Raw genomic sequence first — 27,120 nt, 5'->3', positions numbered from 1 at the left:
CCAAGCGTGTTATTTATGCACCCTGTGGAGGACGGAGTCCAAAGGAAAGCTAATTGGATCCATTCTGGGTTTACTTAAGGCCAAAGGGGTCAGGAATGGATAATGTTTCAAGGGGTTGCAGCATATATTATTCAGCTCAAGTCATCCATCTTCGGGAAGGAAGAAATGGCATAGCGATGCAATTAACTATGCATAGGAGTGGGAGTCAAGTGTTTATAGAGCAGGTATGGGCCAACTTCGGCCCTCCAGGTGTTTTGGACTTCAACTCCCACAATTCCTAACAGCCTAGGAATTGTGGGAGTTGAAGTCCCCTGGAGGGCCGAAGTTGGCCCATGGCTGCCCCCAAAGCATGCATAACTGTAAGGGACTATGAATGACTGAGGTTCTTTCAGGCAGGGGGAATCTTTTTATCCCACCCGCTGCCCCAAATTTGTAAAGAACTAATAAGATGCAACCACCAAAGACTCAGGGAGGAGACCTTTTCCTGTGTTTTTGCTTTCTTCTTCTTATTCACTTTAGATGGTAGCATAACTTGGTTTAGAATATATGCGACAGAGGCTTAGATGTTGGAAGAACAATAACAAGCTTATTCAGGCACAGAGCTTAGTGGTTATAATGTTGTTTCTTACTTAGAGGTATTCTTATTAACAGTTACAATACTAGAATGAGATGAATTCAACTCTCTAAAGTATCACTTCTTTTACTTAAAGTAGTTAAAACCTATTCCTCTGCTCCTTTCTAACTGTTACTTCAGTGGATCTCTGTGAGTCCAGCTGGGATTGGTTCCCAAAGTCTGAAACTTGGACTATCCAGTGACTTCAAGGCACAGTCACCCCTGTGATATACTATCACAGATTCTCTGTGCCTTACCAGGACACAACTACATTAAATAAGTCACCAAACTTATTTAAAACTGACTCAAAATGAACAATTGAGTCTCCTTGATCCCATCAACCTAGAATCAATCTTCCCTGTGCCTCATCAGAGCACAGTCTGACTTTCTTTTTTAAACTCTGCACTTTCTTCAACTAAATGGCAGTTGGCTCCACCTACTTCTCCATGGCAACCAGCCTCTGAGTGCTGAGGTGCAATAACTGTAATACTTACCCTTTTAAAATATAAACAAACAATTAAACATAACATCTGTAAACCAAAATTCATACTTCATTACAATAACCATTCTGCATGTGGTTTCTTTTCTAGGCTCTGTAGGAACTGATCCCCAGGAAGGCAGTGTCCGCCTTGTAGGAGGATCTGGGCCCCACGAAGGACGGGTGGAAGTCCTCCACGACCACGTCTGGGGCACCATCTGCGACGACGGCTGGGACACCAAGGACGGGGACGTTGTGTGCCGGATGCTGGGCTTCCTCGGGGCGGAGGAGGTTCACCGGATGGCTGCCTTTGGACAAGGTAAAGCACTGGGAGATACGGGTTGTCATAGAAACCTAGAATCAGGAGGGACTCCCCAAAGGCCATCCAGCCCAATCCTTTTCTGCCAGGCAGGAAGGCACCATCCAAGCCCTCTCGATAGGTGGCCTTCCATCCAGCCTATCAGAAGAGGAAGGGTAGCAGGAAAGTGTCCATGAATTAGAGGGTGAGTTGGAATCAGAGGAGAAGACTTTGCAAGTACCCACATTTCAGGAGAGGCGAAAGGAAACAGAGCAGAGACGTCGTTCAGCTAGATTAGCTGCCAGAAATGCAGCTGAGTAATTGGGAACTGCCCTAGCAGCTGGGAGGGGACTTAGGACTATAAATCAGAAGCAGGTGCAGCCAGGTCTTGCTGGTAAAAAACTGACTAAGCCTTTGCTCCCCTTGTGCCTGCTTCGAGTCTGCATCTGGGAAACTGCTCCTAAGGATTTATTGCTGCTTCTTTGTCTGAAGTTGTCAGGACCCAGGCTGCAGAACACCAATAACCATGCGCAGAGACCAGAATCTATCTAATATCTTTATTAGGGAAATATATAAAGTCAATAAAAATAAGTGTAGAATATAGTTCAGAAGTAGACCTTTCAGGAAAGGTCAAATATAGTCCAGGAAAACAATGTCCAATATGTGATATTAAAGTCCAAAGTTATAATCCACTTCACCGAAACACACACTATTTGGCAAGCAATAGTGTGGGGAACTGTCCTTAGTCTTTGAGGCTTAAGGTAAATCCGAAGGAAACTGGAAAACAAGGCTTGAGACTGTGAAGCAAGGTCCGTGGTTTAAAACGCAAGGCAAGGCAAGACTTGAAACTTGGCAAGATCAAACTGGAAACAAGGCAAACATGAATCAAGAACTGAGTCCATAGAAGTCCATGGTACAAGGCTGGGCTGGAAACTTGATCCGGGAACTGGGAACTGGAGTACGAAGTCTACACACGATCTCACTCCTCAAGCCGACGAATTGACTCCGCAAGGATTCCTTTGCGGGCAAACACCTATATAGGATCTTGTTTTCCTGCCAAGGAACACTTTCTCTGGGGAACAAGAAACGAAACCTATACTGTGTCCAGATGCATGACTCCTTAAAGTTTCCCAAGGAAAGCAGACTTAATCAGCTAATTGTCTGGCAGCTATCCTGGCGCTCCGGCGAGTCGCCTCCCGAGCGCTTCTATCTTGATTATAATAATTCCGGCGAGAAAATGGGGGGGATTTCTGCTCAAGGCTTGTTTGGCTGACTTCTTGTGGGCAAACATCTTGCAGCTGCAAGGGCTCCAAATCTGGCAGAAACGGTGGGAAACCCAAGTTTTCCTCTTCATCTGCCACAACAGTACTAGGAACGGGACTACATGGCCCATGAGTCATCACAGAAGTAAGACTGCTATTTGATTTGGGGATTTATCAGAGACTAAGAACTGTGCTTGCCCTAAGACTTCCTTGCTTCCTTTTGCATTATTCCACTGAGTGTGCTGTACTTTATGTTTTGCTGAAGGAAAGCAGTTTTCATTTACTTACCTCAGTGTTTTAAGGCTGTTCTTGAAAGACAAAACAGGACACAGCCTCTATTGAAAGACTTACGGAGAAGGAAACTCCACTGGCATCATATTCCACTGATGGACATCTCTTACCAAATCAAATTAATGTATCCCATGGAGACAGAAAGGACTGGTGGTGTTTGGGACGCGAGAGGATGTTGAGCCCACTCTGGGTTATAGTTGAAGGCTTTCATGGCTAGAGTCACTGGGTTGTTGTATGTTTTCCGGGCTATGTGGCCCGGACGACAATAGTTTTATAACTTGGTCTCCCTATGGATAACCCGATCCTCACAAAACAAGAAATGCTGCACTCAAAGAGCTTCGATGGTGTTGTATTTTGGTGGAGAGGTGGCTGCTAAGGTAGTGGAAATAGTCAACATTTTCTAGCATGACACCGTTAAGCTTTATTGTCAACATTGCAGAGGGATTGGCTGGTGCCTTTTGCTGGTTCTCGATGTTCAGTGAGAGGCTAAGCTTTTCATAGGCTTCTGTGAAGAAGTTGATTAAAGCTTTCAGGCCTTCCTCTGAATGAGCACAGACTACGTTATCATCAGCGTATTGGAATTCTATCACAGAAGTTGCTGTGGCCTTCCTTTTGCCTTTCAACCTCCTGAAGATAAAGAGAGTTCTTTCTGAGATGGGATTTTCGCTCCAGTGGGATGCTTCCTGTTAACAAGGTATAATCAAAGCACTCCCAACAGATGGTCATCTAGCCTCAGTTTAAAGGCGAGTGGGTGATAACAGTGAGCTGTCATACCTTGAGAGCTGCAGCTCGGAGCAAATTGGAAAACAATAGAAGCTTGGTTTTGTTGTATGTTTTCCGGGGTATATGGGCATGTTCCAGAAGCATTCTCTCCTGATGTTTTGCCCACATCTATGGCAGGCATCCTCACAGCCTCGGGCCCTTTCCTTTCCCCCCTCAGCCGCTTAAGCGGCTGAGGGGGGAAAGGAAGGGGCCCGAGGCTGTGAGGATGCCTGCCATAGATGTGGGCAAAGTGTCAGGAGAGAATGCTTCTGGAACACGGCCACACAGCCCAGAAAACATACTACACCCAGATGTTTCTGTTGGGAAACTAAGGCAGAAATCATGCTCCGGGAGGCTCAACATATGCTCAGGTGGGTGCATGCAGAGCTAGGCCTTCTTCTCTAATGTGCTTTGTCGTTCTTTCTCTGCAGGGAAAGGTCGCATTTGGATGGACGACGTGGCCTGCAAAGGGACCGAAGAGAGCCTCTTCCAGTGCAGCTTCTCCAAATGGGGGAAGACCAACTGTGGCCACGCCGAGGATGCCGGCGTGAAGTGCATAAAGCCGTGAAGAGAGCCAGGAGTGAGCAGAGGACCTTTTTGGGCAAATGAATAAATCCTCCAGACTTCAAAAGGCCAGCCAGTCCTGGAAAGAAAGCTGGCACCCTTGCCTTCCTTCTTGCCAGGCCCTTGGCTATCCAGCTAAAGGTGCCAACTTGCCCTTTCGATCTCTCAGGACCTTTGGTAGAAGATCAGGGATGATGGGGAAAGGGTCCGGTGCAACACCCCGACTTTCCTACTTTTTAAAAAGCCTTTTTATGAGTTGAAAAATCCCTATTTTGTTTTCAAAAGATCATTTTATATACAAGGGTTGAATGAAAAGTAATGCCTCCACCTTCGTAACTTCTCAACAGATGGTAGTCCTGGTCTGCGGCAGGTCCTGGCTTGTTCAGGAGACTCTTCTCTATAGTTCCGTTTGGCGGGAAGCCTTAGCATTGAACGGTTGTGTTGTTAAAGTGCAAAGTATGGAACCCTGCGCAGACGGTCGGTCAATGTGACTTAAGCAACGTGCAGTCACTGAATTCTTGACAGCAAAAGGTGTCACCCCAAAGGAGATTCATGAGAGAATGCAAGCTGTTTATGGTGATTGTGTTTTTTTAAAAAAATTGTTTTTATTGTTGTTTTGTCATTTTATCCCACTCCCACCCTCCCACCCTCCCCTCCTTGTACATACACTTTATACAACAAACTACAGAAGTTACATTTGAAATATCAATCTCAATCTTAATTTTTCCACTCCACATCTTAGTACGTTCTCTAAATAGTTCTTAACTGGTTCCCACATTCCCTTGATTATTGCAATATTTTCAATTTTATCTATATTATTCCATTTGCAATTTGATTTCTACATTTAACATATCAACTATATACTTATACCAATTCGTCAGAGTCCATTTTGTTTATGGTGATTGTGTTGATGTGAGTCCTGTGCGTCACTGGGAGAGTAAGTTGAAAGATGTTGAGGTGGAAACATCTGACTTGCGTGACAAACAAAGAATCAGACGTCCTGCAATAGCAACTATCGAGTTTCACAAGCCAAAGGTTAACAGATTGATTCAGGACAATCGTCATATCACTCAGAGAGAAATTTCAAACATAATTGGCATTTCACAAGAACGTGTGGGTCACATTATTGCTTTGCTTGGCTGTCGGAAGATCTGTGCACAATGGGTCCTGTGAGACGCCGGTTGTGGAAACAGAGTGTTGGCTTCTTCCGTGACGGCTTCAGAAAACTAGGCAGAAATGTATCCAATTGTCTGGTGATGATGTGGAAAAGTGAATAGTGATAGTTAAAGAGCATGTTCTAAGGATTATTTCTGCGTTTGATTTATTAAAATATTCCCATCCAAACCCAAGTAATGAAGGTGGAGGCATTACTTTTCATTCAACCCTCATACAACCCAGAGCCTTCTCCAAGAATCAGCTGGAAAATATGGATCCATAAAATAAAAATCACAGAAGTAGATGTCCAGTCACTTTGGAGAATTGTTATTGCTCAGCTTCCAGCCTGAGCCCTGCCACATGCACCATGGAGGACCTTCTCACAGCGACACCAGAGACACTCCAAGTGAACAGATTCTGGTCATAGGAAATCTAGTATAATACCAAGTTTTTAAACTTTGTTTCACTCTGACACGATGAATAAATCCAAAAAGCTGTGATAATATGGATCCAGAACACAGAACAATTCATCTTGTTGCTTTGGAGACTTGTTTTTGCCCAATTTCCATCAAAAGAGCTTGGAAAATATGCATCCAGAACACAGAGTTAGACATCCAGTCACTTTGGAGACCTGTTGTTGCCCAGTTATCATCCAAAGAGCTTCAAAAATATGGATCCAAAATTCCAGACCTGTGTTTCCCATCTTCCATCCCATAATCTTTGGAAGTATGCATCCAGAAAACAGAACTAGATGTCTTGCCACTTTGGAGACCTGTTTTTGCCCAACTTACATCCAACAAAACCTGGGAAATATGGATCCAAAACCCCAGAAGTAGAAGTCCGCTTACTTCAGTGACCTTTGTTTTCTGTTGAACTTCCCTTTCAAATGCTTGACTTGCTCTTGAGTTCAGATCATGAGCTGGACTTATGATCTCATAGCCATCCATGACACAATACAGCCTCCAAAATGGCCCAAAAAGTGCTCCAAATGAAGCATTTCGGAGGCATTAGAGGTCTTGAGGAAAGGTCCTTTCCAGCTACAGTAGAGTCTCACTTATCCAAGACTTACTTATCCAAGGTTCTGGATTATCCAAGGAATTTTTGTAGTCAATGTTTTCAATATATCGTGATATTTTGGTGCTAAATTCGTAAATACAGTAATTACAACATAACATTACTGAGCATTGAACTACTTCTTCTGTCAAATTTGTTGTATAACATGATGTTTTGGTGCTTCTATATATATAAAAGAGTGATGGCATCACGGCGACCCACAAAACAACAAAACTACAGGCCCCCCAACCTCGACATTTGACAACACAACCCATCATCCATGGCTCTAGGTTGATACAACAAAAAGAAAAGAAAAATAAAGTCCTAATTAGAGAGAGAGGAATAATTGCTTTTATCCAATTGCTGCCAGTTAGAAGGCTAAGCTCCTCCAACTTGGTCTCCTAGCAACCCAATAAAAATAATAAAAAACACTAAAAATAATTAAAAACAGTAAAAAATATATACAATAAAATATTATAATAACAGAAAATAACTAAAAATAATACAAGAAAATAATAAATTATAATAAATAAAAAGATAACTTACAATAAAATTAATTAAAAAATACAAATAACGTCAAATAAAAATTACACAACAATTTTTAACCAATACCACCACCACTTTGCCACAGCAATGCATGGCCGGGCACAGCTAGTAATTTATAAAATCATAACCTAATTTGATGTTTAATATGCTTTTCCTTAATCCCTCCTTATTATCCGAGATATTCGCTTATCCAAAATTCTGCCGGCCCGTTTAGCTTGGATAAGTGAGACTCTACTGTATCTGTTATTGACGTGCTCCAAAATTTGGAGAGGATGCAAACATTTCCCTTTGCCCCAATGTGCAGTGCCTAAAAACAGGGCCAATCAGTCGAACCTTCCTTCTGCCATGCAGGAAGACACAATCCAAGCCCTCCCGACAGATGGCCGTTTCAACAGACTCTGTTTCAAAGCCTCCAGAAAAGGTCCTTCCCCACCCAGTGCTCTTCTTTCGTTGCTTGTAAACCAAAGCGAAAGGACCAAAGTCTTTCCAAAGCTTCTGTTCTTTTGGGGTCTTCGCCTAACCCCATGGACCTTGACTGCCCGTCAATATCGACCCCGTTAAGGCGAGCCATGTATGACGCAGCAGCCGAAACCGGCACCGCAATTTCCCGGGAGGCATGTGTATGCCGGGGGATGCCACACTTTCTTTGCTTACCAAGCTGCTGATTGTTGCTTTTTTAAAATAATAAATATGATGTTTTGTGCTATTCTGGAACCATTTATGTTGCGCCACGTTCTGTGTTGAGCTGCAGGGACTAGGACTACATTTCCTGGGGCTAAGGCTACAGGACCTATATTTGCATTTGAAACACAGAGCAGAACGAGATGTAAAGCGAACTTCTTGTGCTCCTGAGGTTTGTGTATGTTGAGCCATCTTGCACATTGTGTTGTTGAAGGCTTTCATGGCCGGGATCACAGGGTTGTTCTATGTCTTTCGGGCTGTGTGGCCAGGCTGTGGCGCAGCTGGCTAGTAACCAGCTGCTATAAATCACTACTGACCGAGAGGTCATGAGTTCGAAGCCCGGGTCGGGTTAAGTCTCCGACCATTAAAATAGCCCCGGCTTGCTGTTGACCTATGCAGCCCCGAAAGACAGTTGCATCTGTCAAGTAGGGAAAATTTAGGTACGCTTTATGCGGGAGGCTAATTTAACTAATTTACAACACCATAAAACTGCCAGCAAAACACGAGGAAAAGAATGAGGAAGAACAGCCACCAGTGGACGGTGAAGCAACAGCTCCCCCTGTGGCCGGAAAAAGATGGAAAAATGTTAAATGCCTCTGTGTCTGTCTAAAACTGAATGTTATTTTCTGTTGGCATTGAATGTTTACCATATATGTGTTCATTGTAATCCGCCCTGAGTCCCCTTCGGGGTGAGAAAGAAGGGCGGAATATAAATACTGTAAATAAATAAATAATGTTCCAGAAGTATTCTCTCCTGACGTTTCGCCCACATCTATGGCAGGCATCCTCATAGGTTGTGCGGTATGGATAAACTAAGTAAGGAAAGGAAAGAATATATATCTGTGTAGAGTCCAGGGTGTGGCAAGAGTCCTTTGTCACTGGGAAGCCAGCATTAATGTTTCAGTTAATCACCCTAATTAGCATCGGAAAGGTTTTGTCTCTTGGGTTAAGGTACTAGTATTAAAAAACTCTAAAATCAAAAACAGTAGATGGGAACCAACACTCTGAGGGCAGAGGGCAGCTAATGACTGAACAAAGGATGCCCCCAGGAAAGAGACAAAACCTTTCCAATGCTAATCAGGAGAGAATACTTCTGGAACATGGCCACACAGCCTGAAAGACATACAACAACATCTTGCACATTTATAATGCAGAAAAAGCTATGCATAATAATGTGTGATTGCATTGGAGGCACCCGGTTGAACATGACACATAGGTGACTTCATGTACACATGATGCAGGTTTTGTCTGCCTGTTGTTTGTACCGTGAAGCCTCCTTGGTGGCTTAATGGATCTGGACCAACCTTGGCAAACAGTCCCTTCATTAGCCAACTTAAAAGAATTGTGGGGTTTCAACTACAGCACCACCTTGTTTTTAGGTGAGGGCCCCAAACAGTAAAGAATGGCAGTATAGAGATAGAAAGGATTTGCTCCTGGTTTGCAGTGCTCAGATGCAACCACAAGAGGGGAATATAGAGATAGAAAGGATTAGCTCCTGGTTTGCAGTGCTCAGATGCAACCACAAGAGGGGAATATAGAGATAGAAAGGATTAGCTCCTGGTTTGCAGTGCTCAGATGCAACCACAAGAGGGGAATATAGAGATAGAAAGGATTAGCTCCTGGTTTGCAGTGCTCAGATGCAACCACAAGAGGGGAATATAGAGATAGAAAGGATTAGCTCCTCGTTTGCAGTGCTCAGATGCAACCACAAGAGGGCAGTATAGCGATAGACAGGATTAGCTCCTGGTTTGCAGTGCTCAGATGCAACCACAAGAGGGCAGTATAGAAATAGAAAGGATTAGCTCCTGGTTTGCAGTGCTCAGATGCAACCACATGAGGGCAATATAGAGATAGAAAGGATTAGCTCCTGGTCTGTAGGCATGTCTGTTTGTATGCAGCACTTAGATCAGTGTTCCCAAACTTATTTGACCTGCCACCCCCTTTCCAGAAAAAATATGACTCGCCGCCCCTGGAAAGGGGGGCGTGGCTTAGAGGGGTGGACGTGGCTTCTGCTCAAGAGGGCGGGGCTGAGCTTCTCCCCTAATCCAAGATGTAGGGCTGGAAGGGGGAGGTGGGCGGCACCACAAATGGGTGACCAGGACTGGGATGGGCGGAGTTATGAGTTCTGAGGCAGGGCTGAGCTTCTATCCCTGTCCTGCGGCGCCTACCAGGACACAAGGGGCGGGGCTAGAGGAGGGGGCGGGGCCTCTTCCCAAGAGCCTGACGGGGCTGAAACTCTATACCCCGCCCCCGTGTTCTAACAAGCGCTTCAGGGGAGGTATATAGAAGCTCAGCCCTGTCTCGTGCTCTTGGGAAGAGGCCCCGCCCCTAGCCCTGCCCTTTAGTCCTAAAAGACCTCTCAGGAGAGGTATAGAGGCTCAGCCCTGTCTCGGGCTCTTGGGAAGAAGCCACGCCCACTCCTTTAGCTCCGACCCTGTGTCCTAACAGGTGCCTCAGGTGCTCAGCCCTGTCTCCAGCACTTGGGAAGAGGCCCCGCCCCTCCTCTGGCCCCACCCCCTTCTCCTAATAGGTGCCATCACTGCCCCCTGGATCGCTGCAGCGCCCACCAGGGGGCGGTAGCGCCCACTTTGAGAATCATTGACTTAGATGCAAGTGGCCTATAGCTTTGTCTTTAGGCAGTGCTCAGATGCAACCACAAGGAAGCAGTATAGACAGTAGAGTTCTGGTTATCCAACTTCTGCTTATCCAACACACTGTATTATCCAATGCGGCGGCGTCTCGCCCCTCCTGGCGGGTGCCCAACACTTGGAGAGGCCTGCTGCGCATTGCTGTTTTTCTAGGCAGCCTCTCCAAGCCAGGTGCTTGCTGGGAGGGACAAGATGTGACTGGTGCAGACTTTTCCCTCCTGGAAAGCACCCGGCCCTTGGAGAGGCCCACCGTGTGTTGCTGCCTGGAAAAATAGCTGTTTTTCTAGGCAGTAGCGGGCCTCTCCAAGTCGGGTGCTTGCCGGGAGGAAGGAGACTTTTCCCTCCTGGCAAGCATCCAGCTTGTCGGGAGGGATAATAGGGCCTCCCTATTATCCAACAGTTTCAGTTATCTGACATTTGGCCTGCCCGTTTATGTCGGATAACCAGAACTCTACTGTAAATAGAACGGATTAACTTTTAGCCTATACATATGTGTGCATATAACGTTCAAATGCAACCATATGGCAGGTATATGTGTTAACTTGCATGTTCATAATACATAATATTTGTTCATGGATAATACTTATTATAATTATGCATATTAACACATAACAATGCACAGCGCAAACCACATGTTGGAATGAGACATACAATTGGTGTGTATGTCAACATGGCCGGTGTGTGCATTAACTTGCACATTCATAATGCATAACATTTTGTTTATGTATATTTATGGATATATTTTTTTCGTGTCAAGAGCAACCGGAGTTGCTTCTGGAGTGAGAGAATTGGCTGTCTGCAAGGACGTTGCCCAGGGGACATTGCCCGGATGTTATGATGTTTTACCATCCTTGTGGGAGGCTTCTCTCATGTCCCCGCATGGAGCTGGAGCTGATAGAGGGAGCTCATCCGCACTCTCCCCGGGTGGGATTCGAACCTGGCAGCCTTCAGGTCAGCAACCCAACCTTCAACTCACAAGGCTTTTATCCCCTAGGCCACAGGAGGCTCCTGGATAAATTTATGGATAATAGTTAGGGATAAATATACATAGCAATGCATAGTGCTAACTACACACTGCATTGGAGGTGTTGGTTGGAATGAGACATAAAACTGACTTCATGTGAACATGGTGTGCGCATGTGTGTCCCAGTTTACATATGCATAGGATGCAAAAAAATATTCAAAGATATTTTAATCCTGTGCCAAGCTCCCAAAACAGTGGCATGGGCCACCTGTCAGTTATCCCTCTCCTCCGGCTCCATCCCGTCCTCATCGGCTGCTGCTCAGGGTCTCCGGTTCAGAGTGGGGCGGCTCGCTTTGGGATTCGTAGCGGCTCCTCGGTGCCTCCTGGTGGCTCGGAGGGTGGTGGTGATGGTGGTGGTTGTGGTGGCACCGGCACTCTCCGTGGCTCCAGTGGCCGCTGCTGCGGTGGTGGTGGTGGTGGTGGTGCTTGTGGCCCCGGCGGAGCTTGCTCTCGGAGAAGGCGGCCGCCTGCACGGCCTCTGCAGTCGCCATGACCTGGCGCGCTTGGGCGCAGTCGTGCTCGGCCTCGGCCGCCTGCTGATAGGCCAGGCTGGCGATGCGGGAGATGTAGGAGAGGAGGCTCTCCTCCCGGGCCTGGGCCGCCTCGGCCGTCTCCTTGGCCTCGGCCGCCTTCCGGTGGGCCTCCAGGGTCTCCTTTTTGGCCTCGGCCGCCTCGATCTTGGCCTGGGCCACCTCCAGCTTGGCTTGGATGCTCTCAGTCAGCGCCTTGGTGGCCTCCCTCCGGGTGTCCGGGTCCTGGTACCGCTGGAGAAAGAAACCAGGAAGACGTGGATGGAATTTTACTAAGGAAGCCAAAGAAGGGGCGTTGTGTGGTTTCTGAGCCGTGTGGCCATGTTTGAGCAGCGTTTTCCCCTGATGTTTTGCCTGCATACAGATGCAGGTGAAACTTCAGGAGAAAATGCTGCTCAAACATAGGCCGGGCTATAGCACAGCTGGTTAATCACCAGCAGCAATAGATCACTGCTGATTGGAAGGTGGCAAGTTCGAAAGCTGAGTCAGATTGAGCACCCGATTGCCAATAGCCTAGCTTACTGTCCTCCTAAGCAGTTCGAAAACAACTGTGAGTAGATAAATTAGGGACCGATTAAACGGGGAAGTTAATTTAATTTATGGCACCATAAAACTGCCGGCAATCAAAGAGCAAGAAGGAAATCATAGAATCAACGAATCATAGAATAGTAGAGTTAGAAGAGACCTCATGGGCCATCCAGTCCAACCCCCTGCCAAGAAGCAGGAAATCGCATTCAAAAAGGACTTGGCATCATAGTGGATGAAGCAGTTCGAAAACAACTGTGAATAGATAAATTAGGGACCGCTTAAACGGGGAGGTTAATTTAATTTACGGCACCATAAAACTGCCGGCGATCAAAGAGCAAGGAGGAAATACTCTGATCAAAAAGGACTCAGCGTCATAGTGGATGAAGCAACAGCTCCCCCTGTGGCCGGAATCGAGCATAACCTCCAGAAGCCGAAGTTGGAAGAATGTTGAATGACCTCTATCTGTCTGGATGTGTTTTATGTCTAAAAACGGCATTGAATGCTAGCCATATATATCTGCATTGTGATCCGCTCTGAGTCCCCTTTGGGGTGAGATGGGCGGAATATAAATACTGTAAATAAATAAATCGATAAATACGAACCTACAGCCTGGAAACTACACAACATTCCAGTGATTCTGGCCATGAACGCCTTCAACAATACAAGACTAAGAAGCTTAAGACAGAAAGGGAGGAGGATTGGAGGAGCTGAAATGAAAGCTGAAATTCTCTGCCGGCCAAAACAAGCAACACAGCAGTGGTTTTAAATAGGAAATTGAGGCGATGAAAGGAGAAGGTTTTAGAGCAGACACCCACCAGCATGAAAACTAACATTCTGCATACCTTTAAAAAAAATCTGAAAATTTTCAGGGGAACAGCCTTTAATAATAATAATAATAATAATAATAATAATAATAATAATAAAACTTTATTTATACCCCGCCACCATCTCCCCAACGGGGACTCGGGGCGGCTAACATGGGGCCATGCCCAGAGCAATACAATATAAAATATAAAAACAACATATCATAGCACCATTAAAAATACAATAAATAATAATAGGCATTACATCAAGAAATCAAAAAACACTCTTGGGTTTGTGGTGAATACAAAAGGATTTAAAAGTGTTATCGAGCATGCAACGACACCAACACATTGCTCCTTCCAAGTTCAGAGTGAAACCCAGAGCGGATTCTGTGGCACACCACGATTGGATCCACTCACCAGCTGTTCCCGCACTTCCTTCAGAAAAGCAATTTCGGTCAAGAGAGACCCAATTTCGGTCAGGAGTTTTTCTTTCGACCTGGAAAAGGAGAGAGCGGGAGGAAGGACACATAACTGCCAATTTTAAACCAACACAGGTGCATCTACACTGTGGAAGTAATACAGTTCGACACCACTTTCACTGCCATATCTATGCGCCGTGGAATAATGGGAGTTGCAGCTTCAGGTGACTGAAATGGTGAAACTAGGACTCCCAGGATTCCCTATCCATGAGCCACGGCAGTTAAAGTGGTGCCAAACTGTGTTCTTTCCACAGTGTAGATGCTCCCAGGGCCCCAGCTTCCCAGCATAGATATGCCATAGCCATACAAACCTCTTGCAGTCTTCTGAGCTGTTATCTCTTCCTGCAAAGAGAAAATCAGCCCATCAGATAAAGACCTTATGGCTTGGTTTCCCAGCTTCACCTACAAACAAGAGCTTGGGGTGCGTCCTGGAAGGAGGGAGGGAGAAAGGGAAGAAAGGAGAAAGAAAGGGAAGGAGGGAGGAAAAAGAGGGAAGGAGAGAGGGGAGAAAGAAAAAAAAGGAAGTTAGGAAAAAAAGAAGGAAGAACTAAGAAACTGAAGAAAGGAAAAGTGGGTTTCGCCCTATCTGCGGGACACCTTTTTATCAAGACACCATGCAGTGACAAGAGAATCTACAAAGTAAAGATTATTAAGAAAAATATAAAAGAGAAGAAACAGCATATTCAAGGAGAACAATCCAAAAGACTTGGAACTGCACTTTGACTCAATACGGTAAACCAAGGCAAAATCCATACACTTGATCAAAGTCATATCCAGAACTTGAGAACAAACAGACAAAAATCATGAAGACATGAACAGGAATTACAATCCAGAAACTTGAAACTTAGCCAAGATAACACGAACCACACCCAAAATCCAGAAACTTGAACACGTGAAGCTGTTAGGGATTCTTCTTCTTCTTCAGAAGAGGAAGGGGAGTAGGAAAGTGTTCATGAATTTGAGGGTGAGTTGGAATCTGAGGAGACTTTGCAAGTACCCACATTTCAGGAGAGGCGAAAGGAAACGGAGCAGAGATGTTCAGTTAGAATAGCTGCCAGAAATGCAATTGAGTAATTGGGAACTGCCCTAGCAGATGTGAGGGGACTCAGGGCTATAAAGCAGAAGCAGGTGCAGCCAGCTCTTGCTGGTAACAAACTGACTCTAATGCCTTTGCTCCCGTGTGCCTGCTTCGAGTCTGCATCTGGATTAATTGCTGTTTCTTTGTCTGAAGTAAGACTGCTATTTGATTTGGGAATGTATCAGAGACTAAGAACTGTGCTTGCCCTTTGACTTTCTTGCTTCCTTTGAGTGTGCTGTACTTTATGTTTTGCTGAAGTAAAGCAGTTTTCATTTACTTACGACAGTGCTTTAAGGCTGTTCTTGAAAGACAAAACAGGACAGAAGCAAGGCCATGGAACCTAAGAGTTGTTCCCACTTGAAATGCCATGTTGTTCTCACAAAGAGCGGTCTGTTTGGAGCCCACTGAAAAGCCTCAATTCCCTCCCATGACATCACTTCTCGTGCACCTGGTTCTTCGCTGTTTATTTCGAAGCCACTGGGAAAAGCGAGGCTGTCTCTCTTTCACACTCTTTTGGGGCAGCCGCAACCCCTCTGACCTAGGAAACTCACTGTTATATCCCAGCCGCCTTTGGGTGCTGAACCTGGTTCAGAAATGAACTTTGACCAGGATGAAGCTTATTCTGACTTTTCACCCAGTTCTCCTTCAAGTTCCTTCCAATTACAGACCCCAGCTGTGGATAGCTCCGAGGCTTCCTTAATTGGGAGAGATACTGATAACACTACTCCCGTGGAAGAACCAGATGTTTCAAGCTCCCCAGGGAATGTATCCTTTAACAGAAGACAGTCTTTCCAGCAACAAAGATCCCAGACACAGCAGCTTCGCAGGAGTCAACGATTGGCATTTAAAGGGGATACTGGATAGCAGATTGCTTTGGGAATATTTGGGCATTCGGTTCCCTTCGCTGTTATTAGATCTAACTTCTATAAAAGTGTCTTGCACTGTGAACTTCTTGTGGTGTCAACATAGCGACTTCATCATTTCCAGTTCCTTGATTTCTCCAAGCCGAGTTTCCTGTTTTCCTGGCGGCCAAGCCGAGCTGCGACTCCCATTGTTAATCCGGAGTGAATTCACGTCTTTGCCTTGTTCCTGAATCCAGATTGCGTTTAGCCTCGTCTTTTTGCCTGCCTTGTAATCCAAGACTTTTCAGTGACTTTGGACTTTGTTATTTACTCCTGCTTCCTTGTTGCTTTCCCCGCTCAAGAACTTTTCAACAGTTTTGAGCATGTTTCGGTTTCTGGACTTTGGACAATAACATTGGACATATCTCTTCTACGCTTTGGACTAATTCATACCATTCCTTAAAGGACTATTGCTCACTCATCCCTTCCACTTATTCTTTCCTGAATTTACTATTGTTTTAATAAAGATATTATATGATTATTGGTCTCTGTCTGGTTTCCGGTGTTCAAGCTGCCTTGGAGTGTTACACTCACACTCCCCGACATTCCCCTCAGGAGCAAACTCTGGCAGATTCTCACGGGAAGAGATTTCACTTTCTCTAACATCCTGACAACTACCAGGAGATTCACTAACTGCAAGAAAGGAGAAAGGAGAACACAAGAAAGGAAAGAGAGAAAGAGAGGCAGGAAAAAGAGAGGGAAGGAAGGAGGGAGGGAGATTGTGTCTCTGTGTGCAAAATAGGGGAAAATAAGGAATTCCCCAAGGCCTTAAAACATGATTGTCTGCTTCAAACTAGCATATATGGCAGCGTAGACTCATATAATCCAGTTCAAAGATGGTAATGTGATTATCTGATTGGATAATCTGGATTATATGGCTGTGTAGAAGGGGCCGGAGAGATTTCCTTACCTTTGTTTTGCTGCTTCAGTAAGATGACCTGCAAAAGAGGAACAACATCACTATTTCCGTGCCAAACTGGAGAGAAAAGACCATCTTAGGGCGCATCTACACTGTAGTATGAATGCAGTTTGACACCACTTTAACCACCATGCCTCAAAGCTACGGAATCCCAGGAGTTGTGGTTTTACAAGGTCTCTCTACCCAAGAGAGCTAGTGTTTCACCAAACTACAAATCCCAGGATTCCATAGCATTGAGCAGTTGAAGTGGTGCCAAACTACAATGTAGATCAGGTATGGGCATTGGGCAAACTTGGGCTCTCCAGGTGTTTTGGACTTCAACTCCCACCATTCCTAACAGCCTACCGGCAAACTGGGAGAAAATGGGATTTATGTTCCTGGATACACATAACAACAACAATTTATATCTTACTTCTCTCCTCAAGGCTCAAGGAAGGGATAGTTAAAAATACATAGATCAAATTTATTGGAGAACGTATTAAAAGACAGAGACATAAGAGGACCAAGTCTTAAGGAAACACAACTTACTGCGTTTTTCAGCTGCTGGTTTTCCACCAGCACCTTCTTCAGCTGGAAGAGAAAAACGGGAGGGTTTTAGGAGTCACCTCAAAGAATAATGTGCAGACATTTCTGGAAATGATTCGAGATTTTTCTCCAGTGCAGAGTTGCCTAAGTAACTCTACAATTCCATGCTTTAGCTGTTGGTTTCCTGCAATGACATGGAGCTGGACTAAATGACCTTTAGGTTCCCGTGTATCTCTTCCATTCTCTTTTTAGCTACAGACTTCATACGCAGCTATGGGGCTGGACTAGATGGCCCTTGGGGTCCCCTATAACTACTATTCTATGTCTTAGCTGTGGATTCCTTACACAGGCCTAAGGCTGGACTAGATTATTCTTAGGTTCCCCTACAACTCTGCAATTCTATTATTCTATGCTTTCGCTGTGGGTTTCCTACACTGGTATTAAAATGGCAGACAAAGGTTTGAGGTAATGAGACAAAGAGAGTTCTGGTTTCTGTAGAAAAAGACGTTTATTCTCAGTGGCCAGAGAGAATAAGCAATAGGAAAGACCTTCTCCTGTAATCAGGAAAGCGAAGGTACAGAACAAAGAAACACAGGTCCTTATATACCCTTTTTGCCTCCATCTACCTACGTCATATAGGCATTATCCTATCTAGGCTTTCAGGGATCCATTAACTGAGGAATTTACCTCTATCTTAGCTTGTCAGGGAGTCATTAGCACTCCTACATGGCGCCAGGTCTTATCTTGACATCCCAAAAGCCTTAATTTATCTTTTGTCCATTAGCTTATCTATTCTTGTTGACCCTTGACATATGTCTCTGGCACTTAGGGTGAACTTTGGTCTCTGCTTATGGGGAGACGGTTATTTGCTAGGCAGAGTGTATTTTGGGATAATATGCACACAATCTGCTGGTGATTACATATTTTCCTATTCCTATTTCTAATATGATTACATTCAATATATAGTTTCCAATACAAGTATTATATTTTCCCAGTACACCTTCATCAGTATGAGGCTAGACTATATGACCCTCAAGTTCCTGTATTATCTTTACCATTCTATTCCCTAGCTACGGACTTCCTGCGCAGCTATGGGGCTGGATTAGATGACCCTTGGGTTCCCCTATGACTCGACTATTCTAAGCTTTAGCTGTGGCTTCCCTGCACAGACATGAAACTAGACTAGATGACTCTGGGGATTCCCTTGCAATTCTATACGTCTACAGATATAAAATTTCCTACAAAGTAGGGGAGGGGGCAGGACTAGATGCCCCCTGGGTTCCCTTACAGTCCTATGATTCTACGCATCCGGATCAGTGAAATTCCCAGCTCACCAAGTTCTCTATTTTCAGTGTCCTTTCCCTAGAAGAAAGAGAGAGAGAAATGCCAGCTATCAAGAAGAGCAGCAGGAATCTGGAGACCCATTGATCCCCACATCGAGGGATGGGAACCCATTGGGAGGTCACACTCTCTCAGCCACATCCACTCACCTCTCAGAGCTTTTCTCGCTTCCGCTAAAGCTCTCCGCTACTTTGCTGGCAGAGTCCACTTCTGCTTTCGACCTCCGCTGCATGCTCTGCGATAAAGGAAAGATCGGAATTAAAAGAGCATCACATTATTATTATTATTATTATTATTATTATTATTATTATTATTATTATTTTATTATGACACAGCAAACAAGATAGACATGCTGGATTTTGTATCACAAAATCACAAGTTGAACACTTCCCAAGTGTCTAGGACTGTGTGATGTATTTTTGGATGATGCGCACAGATCCCAGCAGGGTGGCCTTTTGCAGTTGGCAGATCCTAATTTTGTCAATGCCTATTGTTTCCAAATGCCGGCTGAGATCTTTTGGCATGGCACCCAGTGTGCCCATCACCACCGGGACCACCTGCACTGGTTTCTGCCAGAGTCTTTGAAGTTCAATCTTGAGGTCCTGATAGCGGCTGAGTTTTTCCTGTTGTTTTTTGTCAATGCGACTGTCACCTGGGATGGCAACATCAATGATCCAAACCTTTTTCTTTTCCACAACTGTGATGTCTGGTGTTTTGTGTTCCAGAACTTTGTCAGTCTGGATTCGGAAGTCCCACAGTATCTTTGCGTGGTCATTTTCCAATACTTTTGCAGGTTTGTGATCCCACCAGTTCTTTGCTGCTGGGAGGTGGTACTTGAGGCATAAGTTCCAATGAATCATTTGGGCCACAGAGTTGTGCCTCTGTTTGTAGTCTGTCTGTGCGATTTTCTTACAGCAGCTGAGGATATGATCAATGGTTTCGTTGGTTTCCTTGCACAGTCTGCATTTTGGGTCATCAGCTGATTTTTCGATCTTGGCCTTGATTGCCTTTGTCCTGATGGCTTGCTCCTGGGCTGCAAGGATCAAGCCTTTTGTCTCCTTCTTCAGGGTCCCATTCGTGAGCCACAGCCACGTTGTCGTCGTCGTCGTCGTCGTCGTCTTCTTCTTCTTCTTCTTCTTCTTCTTCTTCTTCTTCTTCTTCTTCTTCTTCTTCTTCTTCTTCTTCTTCTTCTTCTTCTTCTTCTTCTTCTTCTTCTTCTTCTTCTTCTTCTTCTTCTTCTTCTTCTTCTTCTTCTTCTTCTTCTTCTGCCTTGGTAAAGTAGAACTTCCGGAATTCCATAGCACTGAGCCATGGAAGAGAAAGTGGTAACAACTAACATGTTTTATTATTATTACTATCATTATTATTATTTAAAGACTTTCGAAAACTATAACTCCCACAATTCCATAGCACTAAGCCATGCAAAAGAAAATGGGTAACAAATAACATTATCATCATCATCATAATCATAATCATAATCATTATTATTATTATATCTTGGAAAACTATAACTCCTAGAATCCCATGGCACTGAGGAATGAAAGAGAAAGTGATAAGAAGTAAAATGTTGTGGTTGTTGTTGCTGCTATTGTTGTTGCTGTTGTTGTTATTTAAATGCCTTGGGAAACTATAATTCCTGGAATTCCATAGCACTGAGAAATGAAAGAGAAAGTTATAAGAAATAACATGTTGTTGTTGTTGTTGCTGCTGCTATTATTATTGTTGTTGTTGCTGTTGTTGTTATTATTATTATTATTTAAATTGCTTGGGAAACTATAATTCCTGGAATTCCATACCACTGAGCAATGGAAGAGGAAGTGATAAGAAGTAACATGTTGTTGTTGTTGCTGCTGCTGCTATTATTATTATTATTATTATTATTATTATTATTATTATTATTTAAATGCCTTGGGAAACGATAATACCTAAAATTCCATAGCACTGAGCAATGGAAGAGGAAGTGATAAGAAGTAGCATGCTGTCGTTGTTGTTGCTGCTGCTATTATTATTATTATTATTATTATTATTTAAATGCCTTGGGAAACTATAATACCTGGAATTCCATAGCACTAAGCAATGGAAGAGGAAGTGATAATTATAGAATAGTAGAGTTGGAAGAGACCTCATGGGCCATCCAGTCCAACCCCACGCCAAGAAGCAGGAAATCGCATTCAAAGCACCCCCGACAGATTGTTGTTGTTGCTGCTGCTGCTATTATTATTATTATTATTATTATTATTATTATTATTTAAATGCCTTGGGAAACTATAATTCCTGGAATTGCATAACACTGAGCAATGGAAGAGGAAGTGATAAGAAGTAACATGTTGTTGTTGTTGTTGCTATTATTATTATTATTATTATTATTATTATTATTATTATTATTTAAATGCCTTGGGAAATGATAATACCTGGAATTCCATAGCACTGAGCAATGGAAGAGGAAGTGATAACAAGTAACATGTTGCTGTTGTTGTTATTTAAAGAGCTTGGGAAACTATCACTCCCAGAATTTCATAGCACTGAGCCATGGAAGAGGAAGTGGTGTCAAACTGCATTCATTTGACACCTTGAAACCCCCTTTCATTCCGTAAGGAGTTTAAGTGCATTTGTGAATACTCTGGTGTTTTGGGTCATGTCTAATATATATAAAAATAAAAGTACAATTATACAATTTATAAAAATAAAAGTACAAAGTACAATGCCTAAAAAATACAATTTCCCCGCCCCATTTGACCCGGACGGACACTGGCCTTGATAGTCAGCCGGCTTTCCTCCGGGGTCAGCGGCAAGCAGATGGGGGTGTAGAAGGTGCAGGAGACGAAGCATGGCTGGGAGGTGCAGTTCCGGAGGGTCCGCCGGGGGTGGTGGGGGCGGTGGTGGTGGGCCGGAGAAGAAGCGCGGGAGAAGTCCTCATAGCTCTTGTAGGGAAGCATCGGGCATCGTTGGTCCAGAGGCTCCAGAAGAGGATGCAGGAGGCAGTTGGCGTCTCCATGGCAACTCTGTTGCCACGGAGACCCTAACAGCCTCCTGCATCCCCTAGACCCAAGATGCTCAAGGCAAGTTCCATGGATGGAGATGGAAATGGAAGGAGAGCAAGACACATACAAACCTTATTTGCACATTCATAGAAATGGAAGGGATCCGCAGAGGCCATCCAATCTGACCCACTTCAGCCATGCAGGGAGGCACAATCCAAGCCTTCCTGACAGATGGCCATCCAGCCTCTGCTTAAAAATATCCAGGGAAGGAAACACCACTGGACTCCCAAGAAATATATTTTTCACTAAGTCAGAAGGGAAGGTCCCCAAAGGCCATCTAGTCCATCCCAGGCTCCTTCAACACTGCCATATAAAATCCAAATTATCTGATCTGAACTTATTTATTTATTTATTTATTTACAGTATTTATATTCTGGCTAGTAACCAGTTGCAATAAATCACTACTGACCGAGGGGTCATGAGTTCGAAGCCCGGGTCGGGTTAAGCCTCCGACCATTAATAGCCTCGGCTTGCTGTTGACCTATGCAGCCCCGAAAGACAGTTGCATCTGTCAAGTAGGGAAATTTAGGGACGCTTTATGCGGGAGGCTAATTTAACTAATTTACAACACCATAAAACTGCCAGCAAAACACGAGGAAAGGAATAAGGAAGTACAGCCACTACTGGACGGTGAAGCAACAGCTCCCCCTGTGGCCGGAATCGTGAAGTTGGAAAAAATGTTAAAAATGCCTCCGAGTCTGTCTACTGTATGTTGTCTGTCTGTTGGCATTGAATGTTTGCCATATATGTGTTCATTGTAATCCGCCCTGAGTCCCCTTCGGGGTGAGAAAGAAGGGCAGAATATAAATACTGTAAATAAATAAATAAATAAATAAATATTCTCATCCCGAAGGGGACTCAGGGCGGTTTACAATGTACACATACAGTAGAGTCTCACTTATCCAACACTCACTTATCCAACGTTCTAGATTATCCAACGCATTTTTGTAGTCAATGTTTTCAATACATCATGATATTTTGGTGCTAAATTCGTAAATACAGTAATTACTACATAGCATTACTGTGTATTGAACTACTTTTTCTGTCAAATTTGTTGTATAACATGATGTTTTGGTGCTTAATTTGTAAAATCATAACCTAATTTGAAGTTTAATAGGCTTTTCCTTAAGCCCCCCTTATTATCCAACATATTCGCTTATGCAACGTTTTGCCGGCCCGTTTATGTTGGGTAAGTAAGACTGTACTGTACATGGCAAACATTCAATGCCATATGACATACAGACACAGAGGCTAATTAACATTTTCCAGCTTCCGGCTTCATGAGGGTAAGCTCGATTCCGGTCACGGGGAGCTGCTGCTTCATCATCCACTGTGACGCCGAGTCCTTGATGGAGTACTTCCTCATCTCCTGGCATGCACTGCTGCTGGAAATTTTTATGGTGTCGTAAATTAGTTAAATTAGCCTCCCCGCATAAGCAGTACCTAAATTTCCTACTTGACAGATGCAAGTGGATAATATGGCAGTGTCTACTGACTCATATAATCCAGTTCAAAGCAGATAATATGGATTATCTGCTTTGATAATATGGATTATATGGCAGTGTAGATGGGGCCCCATTCTGCCCTGCAGGAAGACCCAATCTTTACAACGCCTGGATCGAAGATTTGGATGATGGAACAGAATGCATGCTTGCTTATCAAATTTTGCAGGTGTCAACAAATTTGTGGTAATAATACCACCATTCAAGAACAGTATTGATTGACAACCTGGAAAGTGTCCAGAGAATGGTGACTATGGCCCCTCCTCCACTGCCATATAAAATCCAGATTATCCACTTTGAACTGGATTATATGGGCCGGGCTGTGGCGCAGCTGGTTAGCAGCCAGCTGCAATAAATCACTACTGACCGAGAGGTCATGAGATAGAATCCCGGGTTGGATTGAGCTCCTGACCATTAATAGCCTAGCTCGCTGTTGACTTAGGCAGCTCAAAAGACAGTTGCATCTGCCAAGTAGAAAATTTACGTACTGCTTTATGCAGGGAGGCTAATTTAACTAATTTACAACACCATCAAACTGCCAACAGCGTGCAGAAAGGAATGAGGAAGTACTACCATCAAGGACTGGGTACCGCTTTATGCGGGGAGGCTAATTTAACTAATTTACAACACCATAAAACTGCCAACAGCATGCAGAAAGGAATGAGGAAGTACTACCATCAAGGACTGGGTACCGCTTCATGCAGGGAGGCTAATTTAAGTAATTTACAACACCCTAAAACTGCCAACAGCGTGCAGAAAGGAATGAGGAAGTACTACCATCAAGGACTGGGTACCGCTTTATGCGGGGAGGCTAATTTAACTAATTTACAACACCATAAAACTGCCAACAGCATGCAGAAAGGAATGAGGAAGTACTACCATCAAGGACTAGGTACCGCTTCATGCAGGGAGGCTAATTTAAGTAATTTACAACACCCTAAAACTGCCAACAGCGTGCAGAAAGGAATGAGGAAGTACTACTATCAAGGACTGGGTACCGCTTTATGCGGGGAGGCTAATTTAACTAATTTACAACACCATAAAACTGCCAACAGCGTGCAGAAAGGAATGAAGAAGTACTACCATCAAGGACTCGGTGTCTCAAGTGGACAGTGAAGCGGCAGCTCCCCCTGTGGCCGGAATCGAGCATATCCTCGTGAAGCCGGAAGCTGGAAAATGTTAAATTGTCTCTGTGTCTGTCTATATATGTCATATGTCTAATGGCATTGAATGTTTGCCATGTATATATGCATTGTGATCTGCCTTGAGTCCCCTTCGGGGTGAGAAAGAAGGGCAGAATATAAATACTGTAATAAAATAATAATAATAATAATAATAATAATAATAATAATAAAAAATAATAATAATAAATAAATATATGGCAATGTAGAATGGGCCCTAGGACTCAATGGAGCCATGGAATAAAATTGTAAGAAGAGAGATTCTACTTAAGTATTAGGAAGAACCTCCAGACAGTAAGAGCTGTTTGTCAATGGGATATACATCTGCCTCAGAGTCTTAATCGAGTCTCCTTCTCCGGAAGTTTTGAAACAGATTAATTATAGTTAATTAATTAAAGTTATAGTAATTAATTAAAGTTATTATTATTAATATTATATATACGTTTTTAAGGTTTTTATAATGTGTTTTAACAATGTTATTAATGGATCTGTTTATATTGTTTTGTTTTTATGATTGCATTTTGGGGATTAAATTTTGCCAATTTTTGGCAAAATTTTTGTAAGCCGCCCTGAGTCCCCTCGGGTGAGAAGGGCGGGGGTATAAATGTTGTAAATAAATAAATAAACAGATGCTGGATGGCCATCTGTCAGGAGGGCTTGGGTGGTGTCTTCCTGCCCTACAGAAAGTGGGTCGGACTGGATGACCTTTGGGTTTCCTTTCCAACTCTAGTGGAATATAAAGCGGCTGGGAGTCCCGTGGAGTTTGGATGGTCATCTGTTAGGAGGGCTTTGATGGTACTTTCTTCTTCAAAGAGAAGTGGGTTGGACTGCTTGATGGCCCCTTGTAGTCTCTTCCAACTATGTTTGGTTCTCAGTTTACAAAGAAATACTATGGAAAAGGAATGTCTGGAGAAATAAAAATAGAGATCAGATCTCCTACCGCAGGCGGCTTCTGCTTCCAGTTTTGTGGAGAAACCTCTTGATCAGGAGAGGAAATATCCACAAAATAAGTCCTTTCTCTAAAACCTGGAAACTAAACTACTTGGGGATCCAAGGACCTGGCTATGAGTTCTAATCCTGGGTGACATCACAATTCACATCATAAGGAGAGGGAAAAGGCATGGAGGCATGTCTACACTGTGGAATGAATGCAGTTTGACACCACTTTGACTGCCGCGGCTCAACACTATGGGATCCTAGGAGTTGTATTTCATTGAGGCACCGTCACTCTTTGACCTAGAAGACCTTCGGAAACTGCAAATCCCAGGATCACAGAACATTGAGCCGAGGCAGTTAAAGTGGGATCAAACTGGGTTAATTCTACAGTGCAGACGCACTCTCAGCTTGAAAGAAGCGAGGTTGCTGAAGCATTCTTTGTAACAAAGAGTCACTCCAAAATACAGGGAATTTACTCTAATTACCTTTTACCTTTTACCTTTTTTTTTACATACACCAACTAATAAAATGTATGATTGTTCAAAGGCTGGGTAAATACATTTATATTGAAAACTGTTAGAATAATTGATAATTATTTTATTTGGTTACAAATCTCATATTGCATTGGTTTGCATTGCTAAAGCATAAAAATTCTTGCAAACTTCACTTGCAAGCTTTTTTTCTTTTCTAATAATAATGACAAAGAATAATTATACATTTACATTTACATTGAAAAGTGTTAGAATAACGAATAATTATTTTAATTGGTTACAAATCTCATATTGCATTGGTTTGCATTGCTGAGGAATAAGAATTCTTGCAAACTTCACTTGCAAGCTTTTTTTCTTTTCTAATAATAATGACGAAGAATAATTATACATTTACATTTATACTGAAAAGTGTTAGAATAACTAATAATGATTTTAATTGGTTACAAATCTCATATTGCATTGGTTTGCATTGCTGAGGAATAAGAGTTTTTGCAAACTTCACTTGCAAGCTTATTTTCTTTTCTAATAAGAAGGACAATTAATAATTATATCTTAACATCATGCCAAAGGTATATAATTATTATGTTTATAATAAGAAGAATGAAGAATAGTTCTATACTTTAAAATCAACTAATAATTATAATAGCCAAATAATAGTAATCCAGACCTTGTTGTTATGGCTGTGTACATCTTGGGATGGGGTCTGCAAAGAACCAGAAATCGTTGGCCTTCCAAGAACTCCCACTTTCACTCTTAAAAGAGTAAACATTCTGGGTTGCTGTGAGTTTTCCAGGCTGCATGGCCATGTTCCAGAAGCATTCTCTCCTGACATTTCGCCTGCATCTATGACAGGCATCCTCAAGAGGTTGTGAGGTCTGCTGGAAACAACTAGTTCCTGTTTGAGGCAAGTATGAATATTGCAATTGGCCACCTTGATTGGCATTTAATGGTCTTGCAGCTTCAAAGCCTGGCTGCTTCCTGCCTGAGGGAATTATTTGTTAGGAGGTAGTTAGCTGGCCCTGATTGATTCATGCCTGGAATTCCTCCGTTTTCTGAGTTTTACTCTTTAAATACTGTCCTGATTTTAGAGTTTTTAAATACTGGCAGCCAGATTGTGTTCATTTTCATGGTTTCTGCCTTTCTGTTGAAATTGTCAACATGTTTGTGGATTTCAATGGCCTCTCTGTGTCGTCTGACATGGTGGTTGTGAGAGCGGTCCAGCTTTTCTATGTCCTCAAATAATATTCTGTGTCCAGGTTGGTTCATCAAATGCTCTGCTATGGTTGACTTCAAGGAGGAAACCATAAAAATGAACACAATCTGGCTCCCAGTATCAAAAAAACCTCTTAAATCAGGATAGTAAATAAAGAGCAACACTCAAAAAACGGGAGTTCCAGGCAGGAAACAATCAGGGCCAGCTAAAATCTCCCAACAAAGGATTTCCCCAGGCAGGAAGCCGCCAGGCTTTGAAGCTGCAAGGCTATTC

The 27,120-nt window shown here is 43.5% G+C and overlaps 2 protein-coding genes across 6 annotated transcripts in view; one reads left to right on the top strand and one right to left on the bottom strand.

Moving 5' to 3' along the window:
• scara5 (scavenger receptor class A member 5) overlaps window positions 1–7,728 on the top strand; it is a 127,493-nt gene extending 119,765 nt beyond the window's left edge. The window contains exons 9-10 of the mRNA XM_062969240.1: window positions 1,204–1,410; window positions 4,136–7,728. Of these exons, the coding sequence (XP_062825310.1) occupies window positions 1,204–1,410; window positions 4,136–4,272 (344 nt within the window). The 3' untranslated portion in view covers window positions 4,273–7,728. The remainder of the gene's footprint in view (window positions 1–1,203; window positions 1,411–4,135) is intronic.
• Window positions 7,729–11,526: 3,798 nt separating this feature from the next.
• Window positions 11,527–26,519, bottom strand: LOC103281635 (uncharacterized). Of its 5 annotated transcripts, none has more exons than XM_062969241.1 (9): window positions 26,302–26,519; window positions 21,237–21,404; window positions 18,633–18,718; window positions 18,477–18,504; window positions 17,146–17,187; window positions 16,609–16,636; window positions 14,030–14,060; window positions 13,657–13,735; window positions 11,527–12,139 (listed from the first exon to the last, which is right to left on the bottom strand). In XM_062969241.1, the coding sequence occupies exons 1-9, from the start codon at window positions 26,488–26,490 to the stop codon at window positions 11,621–11,623; spliced, it is 1,170 nt and encodes a 389-aa protein (XP_062825311.1). In that variant the 5' UTR covers window positions 26,491–26,519; the 3' UTR covers window positions 11,527–11,620. The 5 variants fall into 5 exon arrangements, with proteins under 5 accessions (XP_062825311.1, XP_008121811.2, XP_062825313.1 ...); XM_008123604.3 differs by lacking the exon at window positions 26,302–26,519 and adding an exon at window positions 21,596–22,878; XM_062969243.1 differs by lacking the exon at window positions 21,237–21,404 and having other exon boundaries at window positions 26,302–26,501.
• Between the last annotated feature and the right edge of the window lie 601 nt (window positions 26,520–27,120).

The sequence above is a fragment of the Anolis carolinensis genome, chromosome 1, assembly GCF_035594765.1.
Source record: "Anolis carolinensis isolate JA03-04 chromosome 1, rAnoCar3.1.pri, whole genome shotgun sequence".
Taxonomy (NCBI): domain Eukaryota; kingdom Metazoa; phylum Chordata; class Lepidosauria; order Squamata; family Dactyloidae; genus Anolis; species Anolis carolinensis.
This window is presented reverse-complemented; position numbering and strand designations above follow the sequence as displayed.